The 23693-nt window shown below is 41.6% G+C and overlaps 1 protein-coding gene across 2 annotated transcripts in view; it reads right to left on the reverse strand.

Annotated features, from left to right (window-relative positions):
- Positions 1-5515: 5515 nt before the first annotated feature.
- Positions 5516-23693, reverse strand: part of ALPK2 (alpha kinase 2) — a 37859-nt gene continuing 19681 nt past the window's right edge. For both annotated transcript variants that reach the window (XM_072359864.1, XM_072359863.1), the window contains 8 exons: positions 22841-22988; positions 20122-20249; positions 19995-20030; positions 17993-18267; positions 17802-17890; positions 13869-14086; positions 11255-11303; positions 5516-6160 (listed from right to left, as the gene is read on the reverse strand). In XM_072359864.1, the coding sequence (XP_072215965.1) occupies positions 5926-6160; positions 11255-11303; positions 13869-14086; positions 17802-17890; positions 17993-18267; positions 19995-20030; positions 20122-20249; positions 22841-22988 (1178 nt within the window). In that variant the 3' untranslated portion in view covers positions 5516-5925. The remainder of the gene's footprint in view (positions 6161-11254; positions 11304-13868; positions 14087-17801; positions 17891-17992; positions 18268-19994; positions 20031-20121; positions 20250-22840; positions 22989-23693) is intronic.

Here is a 23693-nt window from a genome sequence, read left to right on the forward strand (position 1 = left end):
CAGGGATGACTGTGTAGTCTGCTCTAGTTCTGGAATAGACCTGGTGATAACATTACTACAGAGGTGATCTCAATGCAGATGCAATCAGTTTGGGCCTGTTGGGTCTTCCTGATGTCCTTTCACCTTGCAGATCCCCAGGTCCTGCTTTCCAGAAACGCAGATTGTTTCAGCCACGAGCACAGCCATTGGTGATGTACCGTTTTCCCTTCCAAATGTGCTGTCCTACTGAAAAGCCTTACTGATTTCACTTCCGCATCCACTGCTTTGATCACTTTCTTGCTGGCATCTGCATAACTCCTGTGAAAAGTAGCTTGTCATTTTATGTCTGCTCTATGGAACTTAGGAACATACTGCAGAATGGTTTAGGTTGGAGAGGATCTTAAAGATCACCTGGTCCCAACCACCTGCCATGGGTTGGTTGCCAGCTACCAGCTCAGGCTGCCCCATCCAACCTGGCCTTGAACACCTCCAAGGATGGAACATCCTCAACCTCTCTGGGCAGCCTGTGCCAGCACGTACCACCCTCTGAGAAAAACATCTATTCCTAACATCTAATCTAAATCTCCCCTCTCTTAGCTTAAAGGCATCCTTGCCCTACCTATTAGATCATATAAAACTCAACACCCCTCCTGCATGATAAGCTCCCTTCAAGTTTTGGAAAGAAGCAATGAGGTCTCCCTGCAACCTTCTCAAAGGCCTTCAACCCTTCTTCATAGGAAACCCTTCTTGTTTCATTTTCATTGTCCCAACTGCATTCAGCTGCACCAGTTTACAAGCATTCACAAAAACGTTGGTTTGTGAGGGTCTTTCCCAACTTATGCACTGTTATCCCAATTGCCTGACAATGCCCTTTCAGCCTATATTGAGCCTGTCGGTTTCTTCCCTGGTGCAGTTTTGCTGTCAGGAACAACGAAGTTTAATTTTGGCTACTACATAAAGCCTGAATGGACGAACAGAAATATCCTGATTTTATCCCTCTCATCTGGGGTTCCCTGCATTACAAAGAATGTCCATTGAAACACGTCTGTAGAAGCAGTGCCTGCTTTTTGCTGTGTGTTTCTTTCTGCCCGTCCCTGTTTGTGTCACTTGCAATGGCCCTGTGAAATAAGCAAACTGCAGGTATAAACCACTTGTGCCACATACCTGACACAAATTTAGCCAGTCCAGCAGCTCGTACCATCTGATTCAGTGTGCACCACTGTCACAAGACCAATTGCACATCCCGCTGTGAGCTCAGGGGAACACAACAGATGGTTTGTGTGACAAATGGGATTTCAGATGTACAAAAAGGATCTTTGCAAAGGAAAGGTAAGGGCTGGGCTGCCATGGTTGGGTCCTATCTCTGAAAGGAGCAGGTACAGAATGCAGTGGGCCACACTCAAAACATCCGGCACAAACACAGAAGAACAAGGCGTTTGTTAGACCACTGAGCATTAGCATTAACAAGGTACATTGTTCTGCCCCTGCTACCAAACAGCCTCAGTCATCCATCAACACAACCAGAACGCAGCAGCAGGAAGATTCCCAGAGCCAGTATTCTGCTGCCCAGGATTCACTGGGTCACAGTAACTTCACACCCACAACATTTGATGGCAGAATCGAGATGAAGGGAGCAGAGCTGCAGGTACCTAGGACTTATTTTTTAAGAAGGCCTTTGCAGGCAATTACCTGCTAGCTGAAGCAATAATCGTGCTTGGGGGAGTCAAGAGGGCAGAACCTCCTTCTATTCTCTCTGGCTGTGATAAAGGAAAGTGAAATCCCTTTCCACCCTCATTATGCCTGCAGAGTCCAGGGAGCTCATGCCAAGCCTTGCTTGCCCTTCTCCCGATTACTGGCACTGCAGTTCTTCTTGTTTGAAGAACATCTTATGTTCTTTCTCTCCTCCCACTCAGTGAACTTTATCTGTTACTTGCCTACGAACAGCATCCAGAAAGAGCAATAGATTAAGTCTGTCATTTTGGACGAGCTCTACAATTGGCAGTGACACCACGGCTTAATGCAGAATATCAGTCACCATTGCTGGTACTTCACTGCAGGGATGGCAGTACAGCCTCCCAAGGCTCCACTTGCAATATTATTAAGAAAATCCCTTTAAAGTGCTCAAACACTGATGTGTGCAAACAGCTCCAAACCTTCCCCCAGCACTCTGTGGTAGGATAGTAGTATGGATTAGCCCTTGTTGTTGCTACTGTGCTCTTGAAATTCCAAATAAAAACCTATTTATTGAGCTTCTTAGTGTAGAGCAACATGACTTTTACAACACCCACACGAGTGTCAGATACACTGAACTTTCTCTAAGAGGAAAAAAAGAAAAAGAAAAGAAAAATAAGACATAATGTAGATGTATTCCTACAGTTCACTGTTGGATTACGCGAGATTGAGCTGCGGGAGTTATTCTGAAAAGCTCCCCTGCTACAAACTGTATGCAGTTTTCTATTGCTACATGGTTTATAAGGGATGGAGGGGGAAACATACTGTCTTTTCTAACGGCATCTTCCATTCAGTATCTGCATCAAGCGGGTAAGTATTCAGGGCACAACATTAGAAAGGAAACAGCTGCCTTCCAAAATTGCATTCCCCTGGAGGCTTGGGGTCAAACAATTTGTGAAGCTGATGTGAGCATTAAGGCTGAGATTACGTATCAAAGAGCTGCAACGATACAGCCATCCCAGAAATTACTGGGCGCCAATCCTGCAATTGAAACTTGCTGCCTTTGAACACTTGTGAGCGTTGGGAAGGAACTGTCAGAAGCCTCAAGGTTCAATTTCAAAAGGAACTGAGGCAGCCGATTTCCACTGGGCGATTAAGGTACCAAGTGTACCACACACCTGTAGCAAAGAGATCAACTGACATGCCTAGTGTTTTGCAGGCATGGATCTACACTCTGAAATCCAGTTGGTGGTATTGAAAATGTTTCCTTTGAAGCCTGGCTATTTTCAATCTGCTCAACACTGGGAAAGATGGGGTGAAATTATGACTATCTATAGGGGACATATCACAGAATCACAGAACCACAGAATGGCCTGGGTTGGAAGGGACCTAAAGGATGATGAAGCTCCAACCCCCCTGCACAGGTAGGGCTACCAACCTCCACATTTAATAGCAGCCCAGGCTGCCCTGAGCCCCATCCAACCCAGCCTTGAACACCTCCAGAGACATACCTCTAAAACCTCAATGCCTACGTGACATTCATGGGACAAATTAGTTTTTAAGAAGAGACGTTTAGTAGAAGCTTTGTTGACTCTCCATTCTTGCACGTTTCATCAGTGTTTGTGCAACAAAAGTTAGATCATAAAGCACTAGAGCTCCAGCACAAACTGCATTATTGTTCTATGAAGAGCAGAACATCTTGAAACTGCAATCAGGATGCAATTTCGTTTGCCTCGCTTACCAAGCAGTACTTTGGTTTCTTTATGTAAAAGGAAACAGGCAGAATCTGGTTCAGATTAGGAAACTGCGTGTGAAAACAGCTAGCTCTTTTTCCCATTGAACTCAGTGAGCAATTAAACCTAAAGTCCAGTGAGAAAATTGTTCATCCTACTGACAGCTTCACTGCTTGTAATTTTGCACGCATCCAGCTGATGCGTATTGGTAACACAGGTACACTAAGGTAAAGCCATAGTTCTACCAGCTTAGTCCTTCTTTCGCCATTCAAGTCAATGGGTGTGAATAAACCAACTGTCACCCCAGTCTGATTTCATGGTTCAGATCTTTGTATAAAGCTGAGATTAGATTCCCAGCGCTCATTTTTTCTCAAACAATTTTTTTTCACATGCTCTGTGATACAAGATACATGGATATATTTGTATGTCCTGCAGCAGCAGGAGTCAGGTGGGAAGGGTGCCTAATTAACAGTCTACAAAGGACAGCAATTATTAACAGCCTTTTTTTCCTCCCACTGATCTGACGTGGAAATATAGAGACAGGCAGACAGTCTATCAAGAACCATTTCCCACCTATTCCTGACATGCACACTGGAGTTTGCTTATTGTTGTTGTCAGACAACCTGAACTGTTCATACTGTTACCCAGAAGTGTCAGTAAGGAATTGCTGAGAGGAACTGGCATGAAGAAGTTCTGATACACTGACACTGACACAGGCTTCCTACTTGACAGGCAAACAAGACAGACTGCAGGTCAGAGCAGACAGCTAAACAAGCGTGAAATAGGATGGGGCAACAAGGAAACAGCAGTGTGAGCCAGCAACGTGTCCTGGTGGCCAAGAAAGCCAGTGGTACCCTGGTGTGCATTAAAATGAATGTGGCCAGAAGGTCAAGAGATGCCACTCTCCCCCTCCACTCTGCCCTAGTGGGTCCACATCCAGAATATTGTGTCTGGTTCTGGATTCCCTGGTTCAAAAGACAGGGATCTCCAAGAAGGAGTCCAGTGCAGAGAGCATCTCCCTTATGATGAAAGGCTGAGAGACCTGGGGCTGTTCAACCTGGAGAAGAGATGGCTTTGACTAGAGGTAATTGTTATCTACTTTCTGCAGCTAGCAGTGCGTAATTATCTCAGTGTAATTGCATGTGTCACTGCACTCAAGGGCAATAACTCAAGAGGACAATAACTCCAGATGTTTACATCTAAAGTGCAGTCCCAGATGTTTCTTTTCCTAGTACCAATTAATCCCCAACAGTTTGTTTCCCACTTGACACCCGCTGCTTATCAATACAAAATAGAACGTAGTCTGGAATTTCTTTTATCTTCTTCAGCATTGACTTTCCTTACACTCCAAACTTCCGTTCAGGTGTTGGGCTCCTTGCACCACCTGTTATATAGTAGGGATAAGAAGTCTGCCATGTTTTAAGTGTTTCTATTCTAGGTGTGAGGCACCGTAGGTTGGGTTTCCAATTAGCAGTGCCCAGGAAACTTGCTGCAGTTTCTGATGCGCATAGATGCCTCCTTTGGCAGCACATCTGCCAGATCTGGAGACACACTACCTTCTGCTGGTATGCTGGGTAAATGGTATTACAATAAATCAAAACTCTTTAACAGTCACATACTGTCCCAAGATACCCCTCACGCTCCTTTAAATACAGCTCCACACTACACAGAAAAGTCCCAAGATACCTCTCGCGCTCCTTTAAATACAACTACACAGAAAATCCATTTGACTTACTTTTTCTATGTGTTCCAAGATACTGAAATAACCTCCATCTGCAATGGCTTATTTCACATCGTAGCTGTTTGGCAATGCACAGACTCTGAGCCTCTGTCTTACAGTAGGATTGGTACATGTGCAAAAGATAACTGTAGAGTCAAGGAAGCTTTCTTGGGAAGCATGGAATGCTATGGAGAATCACACATATTGCTGAATTTTAAGCTGATGACATCACATTGTGAGAACCCTAAAGATCATAGCTACCTTCTTGCGGGGGAAAAGACACAAATGTCCAGTCATGAATAGCTTTTGCTTGTATCGACAGACATGTAAGTGGGAAAAAACATTATGATGAAAATAGTAATGTAGTTGTACTACAACATGCAAAGATCCAGGAGAGAAAACAACACTTAGAAAGCAGTCTGAACAATACTGTGCAAAATTTTTTACTAAGTGGCATCTTAAACACTTTGCTGTTTACATTACAGCTGAACCACAGGTTCACATGCACACACAAACAGAAGGAAGATGTTCTCCGGAGACTCATGGTGCATTCAATGGCAGAGACTCAAAATATACAGATACCAGCGCATAGAACAGTTGTAAAATAATCCAGGCAGATGGCTGAGTTTACCTTCAAAATCTTGCTCTTGTGTTAAATCTCCGGTATCTACATGACAGAATCATCTCCTTTCTCCGTTGCTGGCATCAGCACTGGATGATTTCATAACAATATCCCCAAATGTTATTCTCTTGTAAGAACATTGGTGCCTACCGCTATTTTATATCCCCAAGAGGAGTTTCCACATGATGCGACAGTGCTATTCAGTGCTCTGAAGATGTGAAGTCTCTAGGTTCTCTTGCTTTCTTGCACACTGTCTTCTTAATAGCTGGTGAGTTTGGTAGAGTTTTGCTTTTCATGGATGTAGGTTTCCTCTGTTTTTGATGAGTGGATCGGAGAGATTTCAGACCCAGCATCTCGCAGTACTTATTGCACTGGTGGAGGGCTCTGAACTGCTCAATGAAGGAAATCGAGCAGTTGCCTTTAAAACCTTTGTACCTGTAGCAACAAAGAAAAAAACAAAGCCAAATTGGATTTCAAGACTCATTGGCAGCACAGCGGAGGCAGAGGACGACTGTTGACACATAAACAACTTGAAAATACTAAGCAAGTCTCTTCCACTCATCTTGCTTTGAGAGGCACTAAATCACAGATATTCAAACTGAGCCACTATGATGTGAAGAAAACTGGGTAATGAGCAGTGGCAGAAGAGGGAAAATGGCTGATAAGGCTGAAAAGATTTAGGTCTGCAGCTTGTCTGCTGGCTGTTCTTTATCATTCTAGTTAGTTGGCAAAATAATTACCTGCTGGCTAGCTTTTTCTCAGAATTATACATATGAAATCCATTCCCTCAGCCAGGCTTGACTACAAGAGCTCAATGAGACAAGCCTTTTGGGGAAGAAGGATGATAGATACCACTGCTACCCCCCCTTCTTTGGCAGGCTAGGAATCCCAGAAGACAGAGCCCTTACATCCCTGCTCTCCTTACCCTGCCACTGCTTGCTGGCCTTCATTTCTGATACCTGCTGTTTAAGCTGCATCAAATTTTCAAAGCAGGCAGCAGCTTTATAAAAGCTGCACCTACTTTTTAAAGGAGTAATTTTTTTTATCAGACTCTAGGTAACATTTCTTGTCCATTTTGGAAGCTGAGAGTCATCATCAAGCCCACCGTGGCTCTGCAGCCTCCAAACAGCTCCAGCTCCTATGGCAGATGATAGAAAAAACAAAGGTTTGCATCAGAGATTTCCCAGCTGTTTGCTGTTTGTTAGTCACTGCTTCCACACATCCCTCCTTGTGTGCTTCCAGACTGCATCATTTGTTCTGCACAGGCACAACGACTGCAGCTCTGTCATAATTTGGCAGGACTTGTAAGCTTAATTCAAACCATTTGTGCTGTTATAGCCTGTGGTACATGTAACAGGGAGAAGGTCTGTGCTAGCGAATGGCTTCTAAATTCCACAGGCTGTATGGCTCTCATGTTTTCTGTTCAATAACAGCAACCTACTGACCACCCCCAAAAAAATCAATCTGCAGTTTTGTACAACTTGTTCTCGTAATTCACTGACTAGATGGCTGACAAATTAAATGTGGACAGGATCCCATCTTCCAAATCTAGTCAAATTAGACTAAATCCTCAGTGAAGCTGAAGGGTGAGTGCTGAATTTATTCTCAGGCTTGAACTCCCCAGTGCCTGCCACTGCCATGTTGAATCAAGCCAAACCTATCAATATCTTAAAGCCAGATTTTCAGATCCATGTCTGGAAAACAGCACTGGTGTTAATCAACACAACACAGGCTACTGCGCTCCTGATTCCTTCATCTCTGCATTTACTGTCCTTGGATAAATACATGGGCACTTGTGCACAGCTGCTAAACCAGCTTGCTGTTTGCATCTAAAAACCAGTCACTGTGTTGTACCGCTTTTGTTTACATTTGCCAAAAAACACACCGAATATTTTACTGAAAGGACGGATTTCCTGACTCTGGTGCACCCCAGTGGCTGCATTGAAATTACTCTCCAGGCTTTCCTGCTTTCAGATGGGCTTTGCCTCCTATTGGCAGAAGCTGTACTGCAGCCAATGCACTGCATTAGATAAACTGTACTTCCAGCTGTTTTGCTTTCCAGTTACGGTTAAAACAGCCACAGAAAGGATAAAAGAACATAATTACTTTGAAGGATGTTAAACGTTGAAAACATCAGTTTCTCCACAGCCTGTACATGAAAGAGGGGAAAGACACGACACGTAAATGCCCATTTAGAAATCAAATTTGAAAGAAGAGCCTGGATAAAACAAACAAATAAATAAAGCAAAGGGTAATGCTGAGCATAGGCACGAAATTTTAGTATATACTGTTTATTATGCTTGGTTTACAAGAAAATCTGGGGGAAAAATAATGGCCACAAATTGTTGATGATTGTTGCCACATTGGCTTTTGTAAAACCATCAGTGCCAGTCTGTACCATGACATCAGATTGTTTGTCTTCTTGATTCTTATGCAAGCACAGGGGCAGAAAAGGGGATGATTTTTACCAGGTTATTTTTCCCCTGGATCACAAGTTCAATGTTGGAGCAAAATCAGAATTGTATTTAATTTCCTTTCCAACCAGAAACAATATGGATTCACTAAGGATCACAGAAGCATTTCCCAAGAATATCTGTGTTTTGCATGGATGTAATTGGTACAGGCTTAGAGAACTGGAGACAGAGATTCTAACTGTCCTCAGTAAGTTCATTACGTCTGCCAGGAATGGTTGAGGGACCTGCGGGAATTTGCAGAGGCAATAACAACTAAAATCAGCTTTGCGTCCTCTCTAACAGTACAGTTAAAAGCATAACTGGACAATACAATAAATTCTAGTTCACAGAATTATAAAATAATTGAATCACAGAATGGCCTGAGTTAGAAAGGACCTCAAAGACCATTCAGTTCCATGCATCAGGCAATGATGCCATCTAATAGTTAGTTATGTTCTCCCCAACGTATAGCATATATGATATCCACAGGCATGGATACACACTACCAAAGGCAGCAATAACTTGTAATTATGCATTGTCTGTACTTGTTTATTTTCCACACCCCAGCTTGCTGAAAATAATAATAATAATAATAAAATGGCAGGTTATTATTGCTGTCCTTTCTAGGAAGGAGTTAAAGAAAAATACAGGACCTGAAATTATGAATTGCCTGGCAATATATTTAACTAAATGTCAAACACATTGATAATCAGCATTTTTAAGATTTGTTCATTAAGGGAATACATATTTCTTTATGGTGTCCAAGGTGATCCTTATGGCAGCTTGCACTGTATACTTATTTTCTCACTTTGCCTTCCTCTTCCCTAGTCCAATATGTGTTGTTATAGGAGTAGTTGCTCATACTGAGCCAGATGACACCAGTGAAGGCCTTCCCATATACTTCCTGATTCCAGAAAGTACCGTTGCCTGAATAAAACTTTTATTATGTATTTATTTATGCAACTTCATTTCATCTGCTATTTCAAATGATTCCACTTTGGATCCACAGCTAAAGGAGTGAAACAGTGTAAATGTTTTGAAAGGATTTTCCCAGCATATCCTGTGGTCATTTTTTAAATAATTTAAATGATGTTGTGAGGGTTTTTTACTGTAACATTTCTTCTATCAATTCCTCAAGGGAAAATAATGAATTTAAAAGCACTGGCAGTTACCCAGAAAGCTGCATAATGTGCCAGGAAACAGAATGGTGGCAACATACACACAACGGAGCCAACTGGCTGTGCTTGGGGAAGAATAATATATTGTCATCAGAAGGAATCTGCATACAGAAATTCATACTGGAATAAGTATATTTTTCTAATTAAAAAAATAGTAGCCACCATCAATAAAGGCTTGAATCAATGAATATTTCATAATGGATTCAAAATGATAACACAAAACTACTAGGTGATACATTAAATCTCTGGATGTCACTACAGCATGGAAAAAATAACATATTTCAAGTGAAGGGTAGTTCTCTGAATAGGAAAAACAGCAACCAGAGTGTTTTTCTATACTCTTTTATCTCAGTTTCTTCCAAGAGAGAGATCTGGGGAACAAGTAAACTTTGGGAGGCAGGCAAACTTGGGGACTAGTCTTGGTGTTCTTGTTGTGACTTAAAAATGAGGAAGACAGCGGTGATAATTCTTTCCCCACAGTGATCCATGTTGCTGTGCATTGTACTGGGACGAGCACCCCCTGGCCTGCCATTTCAAGCAGTTGAGCAGAAGAAGAGGACAACAGTAGAACCAGGGCTGTTTGGTTGCCTTTTGCCCCCTCGCTCACTTTGTCTTTCCAGAATACAGCTGATCTGAAAAACTACCTTCGCTGCCTATTTCTATCAGTGGCACTGCCTGTGATATAATCAGAAGCAGAAAAATATCAGAACATTGAAAGCCTGTATCTTTATACTGGTGCTCAAATTTTCCCAAAAGGTCTGAAGCCATTGCAAAAATAGTCTCAAATGGGCCTCTTTAAATGTTATGAAAAGATCTCTTGTTATAGCTCAGTACTGCTACCTTTGAGAGAGAAGGGCAAGAGATACCATCGAATCTCTAAACGCACTTCCTCTTTTCATCAGATAAGCAGTAGGTTCAAAGCTAAACAGACACCTTCCTTCTACCCATGCAGTTGACAAGAATATAGGCTCAAGAAAAGTTAATGTCACTGTCTAGTATGGAGTCAGTGATCGTTCTGAGTCCCTTGCAACTCAGGACATTCTGTTCTGTTCAGCTAAAAGCAGAAACACTAACTTTAAGAGTTCCAAACTGAGAAAAGAATCTTTCCTAAAAGCTTCTTTTGGAAATAAGTATTCTAAAGAGCTGGCACTTTCGTTAGCTGCAAGAGAGATTTTGGCTGAGTTCCTTCATCCAGTCCCAGCACCATTCCTTTAAACTCCTTGCAAAAAAAGAGCAATACAAACTTTGACCCTGCTGCTCAGGGCATCTCCTTCCCTAGAACCTCCAGCCCAGTGTTAGATTTCCTCTCCTTTTCCAGCGAAAGAGTTAAAGGGAAGAAGAATCACCTGAGGTACAGGCAGCAGGATCTAGTAGTAGGATGAGATGCATTTAAGAACTTGTATTTGCATTGGCTGGGAGAGGTGCTAGTGATTGCAAGCCCAGCTGGAGCTCTGGCTCTGAGAGCACACTCGTTTCAGAGCTATATCCTCTGTGGTCAGAAGCCCTGGACAGCACAAACACCAGGCCTTCTATCATACCACAGACTGCAGCCAGTGTTGGCCCTGCTTTATACAGCCCTATCTCTCTGCAGCTAATGTGTCAAGTAGTCTCCTGTATGTCACCTGAAAGGCACTGTGAATAAGACTATTTTAAAGGAGACATAAAGCAAAGCCCAAGCTGATCTACAAGCCTTTGGAATAAAACAAGTGTGTTTTCCTGAGAGAAGGATTCCTATAAGCCTGAACAAATTGGGGTTAAAAGCATCAGATGAGGACTGCTTTATTCCAAAGTTAAAGCAAGGATAAATCCCACTGCACTTTCTTGCAAAATATTCGTACTGTGAAGAGTTTGGTGCATAAAGCAAAACCATGCTTGTTGAGAAGGAATTTTTCACTCACCCTTTGGCCAATGTTGCTATGCCAACGTCAGTTAGCTTCATTCCTACACCTACAAGACATCAAGGAAACAGACAGCTCGTGTTACATTAGAATTTCTAGGAATATTTTCAGATTCAAGAAAGCCATATATAGAAGCCTTCAATATTCTTTACCGAGTCTGTGTTTTTCATTTTAAACATTTGTCACCCTTTTTTTTTTTAACACTCTGAAGTACAGTGATTAAAAATAGGACTCTTATGCTCTGTATCACTAGGTATTTCTTAATGTCAGTCTCATTACAGTAATTTACAGACAGCAAAGTGGCAAAGAGAGCAAAATACATTTCCTGTGCTGGACAGTCACTGGCAGAGGGGATGCACTTTCATGGCTGCTCTTTAAGAAATACCCAAAATCATTCCTCATGCACATGCCATGAGGTGGCTATCTTCATTTTTGGGTTCGTGGTCTTGGTGCTTCGCAAGCTTGTGCCACAGTGTTTGTCAGTAAGAATATCTCATCTGCTCAACCTGGTCAGGCTGTCTTGTTTTCACTTGTGGAGTGAGAGAGCCAAAATCCCTTTATCCCGTTATTCCTCATTTTTTTCCCTTAATAATCCCCCTTGTCGACTTTCTATAGGCAGAATCCAGTTCTGTAGTGTGCATTTTTACTATGTGGGAAAATGATGGGTTTTGTTGTAGAATACTCCTACAAATCTTTATTGCTATGCCTGAAAAACTGCAGCCAAATACAGGAAGGACAAGATGGTCAGAGAGCAGGGTTGTTTCTCTTCAGCAGCTGCAGGTATGTTGCCCTTTGCTGCAATAACCCTGCAAAAGATTCAGATTCATTCATTTCTGCTGTTTTGCTTCCCTCAGACTACGATTTTGTTTTAGTTATTTGAGGAGTCTTCTTGTTTAGATATTCCCGATTTTCCTGCCTTCTCACAGTAAACAGCATGGGAAAAGGTTTCAGATTCCACCTTTCTTTATTGTCCTTTAGCAAGGCCCTGCCTTTCTCTGTTTCAAATACATATGTATACATTGTGTTGCGTACAGTCTCAGGACAAGGGCTGCTAAGAGTTTGTGCACAGCATCTTTCTTCTCCATGAGTCTGTTTTCTCAAGCCTAGTCAGGACCTGAGTGAGGAGCAGACAGTAAGAATTTAAATACAGGAAAAAGTGCACTAAAAGGATGTTATTAAAACCCAAAATGCCTTTAGGTACTTCATTAACATCTGGGAAATGGCATCATAAACCAAATGACTCACGTCGAGGGTTCTGATTCACTGAAAGGACGTGTGGAAGGACAACTCCCTAATAAGGGTGTTGGAGGTTTTTTTTCCTTTTCCAAACTGTTATTTACAGGAATATAAGTTAAAATTCCCTTTCTCTGCTGATTTGATAAATGTCACAGCGGTGCATGATACATGTCTGCTGCTGCAACCACAGTAGGGAATTCATGCATGTGATTTCTCTGTCCTATATGGTGACGCACTCACAAATAAGTACAGTGCACTCAAAAGAAGCCAGAAAGTAAAATATCCTAGCTCTCACTCTTGTGTCTTTTATTCTGACCTGCAAGAGATGCTGTATGAAAAGAATACATATTATAAGAACTGTCTGAAAAATCTGTATTACTCCTCTATTTGCTTTGCCGAAGGCTCTTGCAATGAGTAAATCTCGGTTCCTATATGACACTGAAAAAGATCTCAGTAAAAATACATCCAATGACCCCATTTACTGATCTTTCTATTAGGCAATACCATAGTTGAAACTTAAGTTTTAAGAACAATAAAACATTCAGTATATCAATTTGTTTTTACATTTGAGTGATGGTTCCATGAAATTAATCCTGTAGTTTTTGCTATGTGGTTGCATTGCTGCAGTGCCTCTGAGCTCACACACAGCACTATCTTTTTACTGTGGCAGCTATTACACAAATACATGCACTGAAAATTCAAGGTATGAGACTTTGTCATTTGCATAACAGATTCAGACCTGAGCAATTGCTTCCAGCCTGTTGCTACTAAATGATTCAAATAGCAACATGACAAGGGAGAGGAAATTAACAGAGTGGCAGACAACTTCTCCAGTAAGGCACAAATTAGGATAATGAGGGTTGTGGGAGGTTACGGTACTTAAGATTTTTTTCATAATGCCTGTCTGTAGGTGATTTAAGAGTTTAAGAGATCCCTGTATGGGAGACAGAGCAAAAAAATGCACATACAACTCCAGGAAGCGTGGTCCAGAGTTGCCAAACAAACAGACTCAAGCTGTACATACACTCTAAGTAGCAAAAAACAGATTTGTCAAGTGAGCACAAGATGAACCAAATGAACATGGGAATACTGCTTCTGCATACAACCCATGTAAGGTGTCCCTGTAGTGTAGTCATAAGTCTCCCAGCCAAAACCAGCTTAGTGACGACACCTACATGTAGAGATGCCCTGATTGTATCACCAGTTATAGGCCAGGGTACTATTTTCATCTGGAGAAGACTTTGCCTCTTACATGGTTACAGAAGGAGCCACAGAATGCCAGGATTAACATCACTCAGAAGCTGGTTCCTGGAAGTTCAGCATCTATGTAGTTTGATTACGAATATAATCATTTTATTGCCCTGCTCAGATAACTCACCTTGCAGGTCAGTGACAAGCAAGTTCCCATTGGTTTTCTCATACACCCAGTGCTGGAAGGTGCAACACTTCTGGCCAGCCTCTGAGTCTCTCCTCAGGAAATTGATCTCCTTGCCATCCTTGATGGAGTATTTCACAAATTCCCCGATCAGCTCCTCCTCTACTGTTGCATAGGGGATGTTATTAGCAGGGCGATGAACAAGAAAAATAGGAATGATCCTGAAATTGAGGGATAAAAAATAATAAAATACACTGTGCTCAGTCAGTGAAAGAGCAAGATATAAACAAATTAGCCAGTGATCACAGACAGAAGGAGCAGCTACCAAGACAGAAGAGATCTCGATTGGATTCAAACCTAAACTGGATAGGTAGGGATTTGAAGGTTGGACTATTCAGTGGATAAAGAATTGGTTGGATGGTCAGAGACAGAGGGCTGTGGTCAGTGGCTCTGTGTCCAGACAGGGGGAGTGATGAGTGGTGTCCCCCAGGGCTCATCGCAAGACTGGTATTTTTAAACATCTTTATCAATAACACAGATAGTGAGATCAAGTGTATCCCGAGCAAATTTGCTGATGACACCAAACAGGGCAGAAAGAATCACAGAATCACAGAATTTTAGGGGTTGGAAGGGATCTCCAGAGATCACCGAGACCGAGCCCCCGGCTCCCTGCAGCAGGCTGCACAGGTAGGTGTCCAGATTGGTCTTGAACATCTCCAGAGAAGGAGGCTCCACAACCTCCTTGGGCAGCCTGTGCCAGTGCTCCGTCACCCTCACCATGAAAAAGCTCTTTGTATAATGATGTGAAACTTCCTATGCTCCAGTTTAAGGCTGTTTTCCCTTGTCCTGTCCCCACAGTATGCTGAAAAGAGACTGACCATGTCCCTTTGACTCCTACACTTAAGATACTTGCAAACAAAAAGAGGGGACATTCGTGTCAGACGTTAGGAAGAAAAATTCTTCACTCAGAGGGCAGTGAGCCCTGGCACTGATGCCCAGAAAAGTGTGGGTACTCCAACCCTGGAGGGACTAAAGGCCAAGCTGGGGGGGGGCCTGGGCATACTAATTTGGTAGGGGGCAATCAGACTTGGTAGAGGTGGACCTGGGTGGGGGGGGTCTTTAGGGTCCTTTCCAACCCAGGAAATCTTGTGATTCCTTGAGCCTGTGACACTTGGTCAGCAGAGCTGTTACTATCTGTAAAGTAGTGTGCTCCTTCACAGACAGTCTGCTTTTGTTGGTGCTGGGATAACTTGGTACTAGGCACCGTCCTGATACTGCAGTACAAATCTCCAAGACTGAAATCTTAGAAGTAAGCAAAAAAAAACCACATCTGTTTATATTCGAGTGGAATAAAATATCGCTTTAAGATAAATTTTGGAAAGCCATTCAGCTGAAGTTTGTCACAAAACATCACCACGTTTTTCAGCTAGTTCACAAGAGCTCCTGACACTGACTCAGAACAAACGGGGGAAATGACTGTCACTAGTCTTACAAAAACAGGTTTCCAGTTACTTGCTTTCTTACAAACAACCTTATCTCATAGAGAAACATTTCCAAAGGGGTGGTATAGTTACTTCCAGACATAATCCTACTAGGTGGTGAAAATGTCAGGGTTATGAATGCATAAAGGTGCTCTATGTACTCTGAGAGGAGATCAAAAAGAATCAGTCACGGGTCATAGACCCATATATAAACAGAGTACTCCTGTGCAAGTCTCCTAGTCCTAGTCCACAGTCAAGTACAGAAGGTTCTGAGTAGGCTCATATTACTGAACTCTGAAAGGAAAAGGAACAGGTCCAGGGATAACAGAAGTGTTAGTAGAACTCCACTGTAAAGTAACCGTAAGACCACATAATCTCTCTTTCTGTCCCGTCCCTTTACAAGTGTCTAGATGCCAGTCCACTGATTATTACAGGGCAAAGCTTTCTCTGTTCTTATCTCACTTTTCTATTATAGTTAAATGTGCACAGATAGGTTAAAGCTTTTACTGTAAAGACAACTCTGGAGAATGAAGATGACTTCTCTTTTGTTCTATTTCCTTATAAAATACTCCTTTAAAAACAGTTTCGCTTTGATAAGGGTTGGCTAGAAAAAGAAGATCAAGCCTTGACATTTTGAGAAGAACAGGAAAGCAAAACAGCTATGTGCACATTGCCTCCCTTCTCTCCAGCTGATGTCTTCCAGCCAATTATTTAGAATAAAACAACCAGATCTGAACATTTCATGTGCCTACTATTTGCACCAGACTTCCAGGCTTTATAGAGTACACGCTCTCTCATATTAAAACTATATCCCACATCTAGAGAGATCTCTTGAGCAGAAATTCTATAAAGAACAATTTATTTTTCAAAAGGGAGGCTGATTAGCACAAATGTTTTCCCTGAAAGATTTCACTGCTCTCTCCACTGCTTTTCCTAATGCTGAAAAGGTTGCTTTGAGGAACCTTCCCAGAGGTCGCTTTTTAGGTAGAGATGAAACGATTTATTTGGAGAAACCTTTGTATCTGTATAGAAGCAGATGCAGTGTCAATGTATTTGTCCATACTTCACTGCATAGTTACAAAAAGAACCCCAACCCTGTGCAACACCATTTTGACAATATAGCTTCCTTTATCATCCTTACATAACAGCTTCGTTTTTTTGTTCTCTGGTCTGTTGTTATTCTTCCTGACCCAACCTACCGTCACTTCACCACACTGACAGTTTAACCTAAGAGCTACAAAGAAAATAATGCAGCCCTGTTGTGCACGTGCACTGCACATGAATTACTCAGATGGAACTGGCCCAGCCTTCCTGTTCCCTTCTGGTGCAGCATGAAACAGCTGCCACTGTGGATGATGTGCACATAAATTCTCCTAATTAGTAAAGAGGGGAAGATGCGATGTGGTACTAAACCACACACTATACTCAATTAGCAAGGCTTAGCTTTTCACAGTTTGAGTCAGGGCATTACAATGCTTTTTGTCTTGTCTGTGGATAGGACCCTCAGGCCAATCAACTTGAATTTTTTTATGGATGCTGCTGAGCACACAGCTCTACTTTTTCTTCAGTAAATGAGTGCACGTGAGAAAATCTGGTATCATCTCACAGGAGATGGAGATTTAGCCTGCTGTCAAGCATGTAGAAGCAAGGCAGATGGAATTTCAACCATCCGTTGCAAACTCAACCCTACATAGTAGCTTGAGACTGGAACAGCAAATCCTTCAGATAAGATCTATTGCCAAATCTTCAAGGTGTCATCTCCCAGCCTCAGCTGCAGAGATAAGTATGTACTGAGCTGTTAGACTGATGTACACATATTGGGGAAATTAATTTCTGATATGAAAGAAACTATTCCCTTTCTTCTTTAGAAATCACAGCAGACAGTGTCAGTTGTCCTGGTTTCAGCTAGGACAGAGCTGATGATTTCTCATTGTGTCTGGTATGATGCTACGTGTTGGCTTTAGCTGATAACACACTGATATTTTAGTTGTGTCTGAGCACGGTTAGACAGAGACAAGCACCTTTCAGCTTCTCATACAGGCCTGACAGTGAGGGATTGGGAGGACACAGGAAGCTGGGAGGAGACAGAATCAGGACAGTTGACCTAAGCTGGACAGAGAGATTCCAAACCATATGATATCATGTGAAAAAAAAAACACAAGCATAAAACTGAAGGAAGTTTGGCCAGGGGGGCAGCTGCTGCTTGGAGACTGTGAGAGCATCAGTTGATGGGTGGTGAGCAATTGTTTTGAACACCACTTATTTTGTACATAAACATATACATACACACATATAATTATTCCATATAATTGTATAATTTACAAGTTCTACTTTTTTTTTTTCCCCCGATTCACTCTCCCCATTCCCACTGGGAGTAAGCAAAGGGCTGTGAGGCACTCAGCTGCTGCTTGGTTAAACCATAAAATCTATCTATATGCGTATGTATGGTACTCACTCTGGTACTTCTCCAAAGCCTTCCAAAGGTTCAGCTTCAGCTGCATATATCTTCGCATACTCTCTTGCAGTATTCTGGACATAGCATTCCTAAGGAACATTATGCAAAACATTTGACAGGTCAGCTGTTTAAATATTTCCCAGTCAGCTCTTCTCCTCAATTTTCACTTGCAAAGGGCTGAGAAACCTTACCTGCAGTGCTAGCTTGTAGTTCCTTTGAACTAGATCATCCTTGCTCTTGGTCCCATATGTGATAGCATTGTGCACTTTGAGAACACAGGGGTGTCCAGGACTGAAAACTGGCACGAGGCCTTGCATCACTTTACTTCGGAAGGCTTTCCGGTGCATGCCTTCACCAAAGTGAAGCTCTTCTGTAGCTAAAATTCCATGCAGGTTCCCACCAAAATAGCTGTCACAGATGAAATCTTCTCTAAACATGAGCTGCATGAATTCAATTTCTTCCACACCTGAAACACAAGGCCGCTTTGTTCTGCACATCGTTCTGCAGACACAGGCAAAGGGGTGGACATGGGCAGATGAATGCTTTTCTCCATAGAGGTTTAAAGAGTAGGGTCTATGGAAACAGTGGCCCCACCTGCATTATTACAGGCCTGGTTCCCCCTTCCTTTAAAAAGCAGTTCTGCTACACAAGAAATCCTGTCTATATTTTAACAAGGAACTAGATGTTTCTTCTTATTCTTCAAGAAAAAAAATAAAAAATAAAATAAAAAATAAAAAAAAAAAGAAAACACAGACCATTGGCTGAAAGGGTTTCCTTACTAGTACAGTATGTTCAGGAATGATAAACCAACTTACAATGCACTGCCTATTTTTAGTTGCAGAACAGCAAGACATATGCCGAGTGCGATTAAACACAGGATAACATAAGGGGAAAGCATTCCAAATCATAATGCCTGTCTGTTTCTTGGAGTAAAGTTACACAGCAGGTGCCTTGCAAAGACCATGTGTTCAAATACAGTTTTTCTGCCAAAACAGCTTTCTGTACACTGTGTGCACCTCTGTCTCCGTGCACTCGGTGTTGTGTCCCATGATGCAGTGCTGTTTCACTGTTTACTAAATGTGAAGTGCTAGTGCATCGCATTAGTGACAAGTTACACAGACAATCAAGTCCAACTGAATAGCCTGTCATGGTGTGCGCTCTGCACAAACCACTGTATCCTATACAAAGGTATTTGATCAACAAAACTCACATGAATTCAAGTGGAATTTGTTCTTGGTTATAAAGCAAAGTTGAGTACAAAAAAAAAGGAAAGATATCTAGCAAAAACCTGGTCTTCCCATAGTTTACTGTGGGTTAACTCTTAGAATGTCTCTGGTAGTCTGTCTGCAGACCTGTGAAATCTTAGAGGTGTTTTGGTCATTGCATTTCAGCCTGAAAGTTTAAAGGGATCATATACTACAGCTGAAGCCCAGAGCTACACATCTCTATGATCTAAAGAAACTAAAAATCCAACTGCAGATCTGAATTCTGAGTATTCCTCAGATCTACAATAAACTTTCGCCTGGACAGTATCATGCATAGACTTACCAATTTACACATTGCCTGTACTTTCATAAATGCACTTTCCTCAACAGAATTCAAGCCCAAGTTGAATTCATCTATACTCACATAATTACCCAAAGTAATAAGACCTCACTGGATGAAGACATAAGAAGCCTGGTCTCACCCCATGCCTAACTCTGCTTTGAACAGAAGATGACCCCCTGGGGTTCTTTCCAACCTGAATTATGATACTTATGATATTAGTAGATGAGAGGTAAAAACCAGAATTACAACACAGAGCAAATTAGGTGACTCAGCTGAAACTGATGACACTCCTGCTCTCCATTTATTTGCTAACCAACTACAGCTGTAACAGTCGAAGCATGGCTATCCATTTCCTTATTCAGAGGGTTCTGAGTCTGAAATGTTCCTTAGACCTCACTCTGTATCTTGAGCCAAACTCACCAAGACAATGCAGCTTCTAAGTAACACCATAACTTCTGTGATAATATTAGGCAGCAGTAAACCCAGTTCAACTGAATGGTAAAAAGATTTGAGAACAGTTTGTACCTCAAAATCAAGAGCCTACACATCTTGGAGGAAAATGCTGCTAATTATTTTGGTTCTTCTATTTGGAAACAAGAAGGAACAAATAATTAACCACACGATTTACCAGATGTGTATACTGACCTTCAAAATTCTGAAAATTCGAGAGATGTTCCAAGACTACAAGGAAACAAAGAAAGAGATTTTCAAAAAACATGAATGGAAACTGCCACCGTCTTTATTACTAAATGAACGAAGAACTGGCACTTACCTTCAGAAGTCAGATTAAACTCAGCAGTCACCCTTCCGTATACGTTACTCAAGCAGCAATAATACATTCCTTGGTCTTTGTTACTCGCTTTAGCTATTGCCAAAGAGACGGGAGAGTCATCCTGGGCACTGGAACAGAATATGTTCATTTTTCATGTGAATATTTCTGACAGACATTTCCCTGGAATTTCTGTCTACACTGTAAAGACTTATTCAAAACAGGTGCAAGTAGGTTAAATATTTTACTTCGCTCTCTTAGAAGCATTCATTCCGTGCTTCACAACAGATTTTCCTACTACATCCTGAGGTAAACATAGCTCAGCTGAATCTGCATACAAAGAATTAAATCACACCAAAAGGCATTCTAGTATCCCCATCCATTTTGTGACACATCCATAACGTATAATGGTGTTACAAGAAAATGCAAAGGACATCTTACTGTTGATACCTACAGTATTTGGAAAACTCAGCATGGGAATCTTTGGGAACACTCAGCAGTGGCAGGGAGCAATGTCTGATGTGACTGGAAGCAATAGGCGTTGTGCTGACTAAAATCCAAGCCTGATCTTGGCTTTGTACAAGTCAGCAAGGTTTTGGTTTAACTGACTATATGATTAAGTTTCGGTATACACATCAATACATCTTGTGCAGAAATGAGTATTAAAACTTGCTGACTGAATTCAAGCTGGGTTAGTTAAGAAGAGGTTTATTTAAGTATGTATTTACTACTTTGCTGCACTTTGGAGCCAATGTGCTTAATGATTTTTTATTTTCTTGTTCTTGATGGTGTCAGTTTTAGAAATACTTAGTCTTCTTTCCCTGTGTTTACAGATTTTCCTCAATTTTTCCAATAACATTGATTCTTTGCTTTGTGTTCTCTCTTCTCCTGTGCCCCTCCTCCTTCCACCTGTGTTATCCCTCACTCAGTATTTCTCACTCTTTTGCATTCATTCTTCAAATTAGAAATTTGCTGTCTGACATCTGTGTATGCAACTTCAGTAATGGACCAACAGAAAATGTTACTGGCAGGGGTGCAATGGCACAGGAGTGCAGTTGCAGTATTTACAGGTCCAAGCTAACTCTGGAAGCCACAAAACCATGCAGAAACAGTACAATGTTCTTCCTTTTAAACCATGAAGATCTTCAAATGGATCACACTGGATGTCCATGGAAGTGCTTCTCAGCAATCCCTGACAATCCACACGGGGATTATGGAGACCTTGCTACTGTGTTTTAAGGCTTCTGTGAAGCAAATTAGTGGAGGTGTGCACAGTTTTGTTGGTATTTTACCAGCATGAGGTTTCATGTACATAGAGTACATAGAATTACCCAGGTTGGACATGATACTTTGGAACGCTGGGCAGCTAATTTTACCCAACACTGGTTTCTAAATGAACTGACTTAGCATGTATTAATGTTACTATCAATATGTACTTTTCAATATGTTTTCCAACCTATTGACAGGTAATAAAATTTTAAAGGTTTGTTGCACAATTTCCTGCAATTACTTCCATTTGAAAGAAAAGATATACATGATCCACATTACGTATCTATAAAGATTTATGTATATTTCCAATGGGATAAACAGTGCTTGGGTTCAAACAAAACTCTCAGAGCTACTGGTTTGATTTCAGCTTTATTTAAAGGCAGACTTCCAAAGAACTCTACCAAACACTCTGAAATAAAAATGGTAACTGGGAGTCTCTAGTGATTTTTTATCACACATCTCATTGAACAATGCAAAACTAATACATTTGTCATCGTTGCACTGTATCTTTGTTAAAACATAGCAAAATTACTTAGCAGATAACATTATATGGTAATATCCATAACCAGGACGATAATACAATAATCAAAATCAGGTAAAACAAGAAGAATCAGAATGACATGGGAAGCCTCACCAGTTCATGTTTTCTTTCCATTTAAAACAGCACCTTAGCAGATGCTTTCCTATAAAAATCCTAGGTTTTTCAGAATCGTGCCTTCTGATGGAAACATCAGACCCTTTTTTGCCTTGAGTAATGCTCATTTTAATTTTTTGAAACATAAGCAGATTTTGAGAGCTATGTTTTACAAAAAAAGTTACTGTACAGTGGAAAAAAAAACAACTTCTTTCATAAAAATGTGGTTTTAGGATACGCTGGAAACGATCCTGATAAAGGCATTAAGAGACTTTTATTTTCCACCCTTCTCACTGCGCTGCCTCCAGTCACTTGGTGTCAAGTTAACTGGCTGGGTTGATGGAAGAGATCACTTTCCTGAAATACAACTCCGCCTTTTAGTCCAATCAGCTTCAAGCTCCATTTGATACAGAATATGAAGTTCAGAGGAGTGATCACTTCAAGCTCTACACTGCATGTTAGTTGTTTCAGCAATTCATTTCCAACGCACAAGGACAGCCAGCCTGCCACATTAACCAGGAGTGTTTATATCGCTTGGCCTGGGTGCTGAGACTGAAACTTCATATGATCTTTTACTGCACTTGAAAGTTCGATGAGACTGGTTATGAATGAACTGAGAGGAATTACGAGTGATGGAATGCAGACTAGAACAAATTAATGCACTGTGTGAAGATATGCTTTTTCATGACTCCGCTTAATGCATTTTTTTCACCACTCATACTGATGCTGTTGACATACATAAAGAGTGAACCACTGGCAAACAGAGTATGTTCACAGCACTATTCAGAAATGGTCAGCCTAACAAAAACTTTCACTTACTTCCTCTGTAGCTGAGCTAGTAACTTGGAGTCTTTAGTCCATGTAATGGTGGAGTCTCCATGAATATCTCCAAACTGACAGCACAGCTTAATATTTCCAGAGCAGTCAGGAAACAGTTCCGCCTGGATTTTCTTCAGCAGCTTGGGAGCTTGAAACAGAAGAGTTGTAGTTTAGGACTGGAAGATCACGAGAGTGTTTTGGCATTTTAAGGGAACTCCAGAATGTTTTGCACGTGCTACGAACACGAATCTGACAATACTGGTAAAGAATTGTGTTTTTTTAAGATGCAGAAACTCGGGGCTTTGAAGTACAGAGGTTTTAAGGGATTGATTCAGTGCCTCTGCAGTCAATGGAAATGGGGTTTATTGTAAGGTGCAGTGAATGGTCCCAATTCCTTTAAACATGGCTACGGGGAGGAACCCACACTCAGTGTTCAGTTATTAGCTCCACCAATAGCAAGGGCACTTGGCAATGGCAGTGGCCTTTATTTCCTTCTCCAAACAATTCATTTCCTGCCTCTAAAGCAAGTCCCTGTTTTCTATTCACAAGACTTGGTACTTTTACTAAAGACAGACTATTGTGCAGAGCAAATCAATGGCTTATTGAGGTTCGAGAAGGAGAACATCCTGCCCAGCTCAGGGAAGGCCCTGATGGCCAAGTTCTCTGCTCAGGCATATTGCTGGCTCACAGGACAGCTGTGGCAGCAGGAACCCAGGGCTCAGGACATAGGCTGGGGCCTGCATGATGTGGCCCAGGCAATGGTGCTGGTCACAAAGCCTGAGAGAGATGGGGAGAATCCTCCTTCGCCTTGACGAAAGAAGTTAAGAAATGGGTCCTGCCTATTTTTATTACG

Source organism: Excalfactoria chinensis, chromosome Z (assembly GCF_039878825.1).
Source record: "Excalfactoria chinensis isolate bCotChi1 chromosome Z, bCotChi1.hap2, whole genome shotgun sequence".
In the NCBI taxonomy this organism is placed as follows: Eukaryota; Metazoa; Chordata; class Aves; order Galliformes; family Phasianidae; genus Excalfactoria; species Excalfactoria chinensis.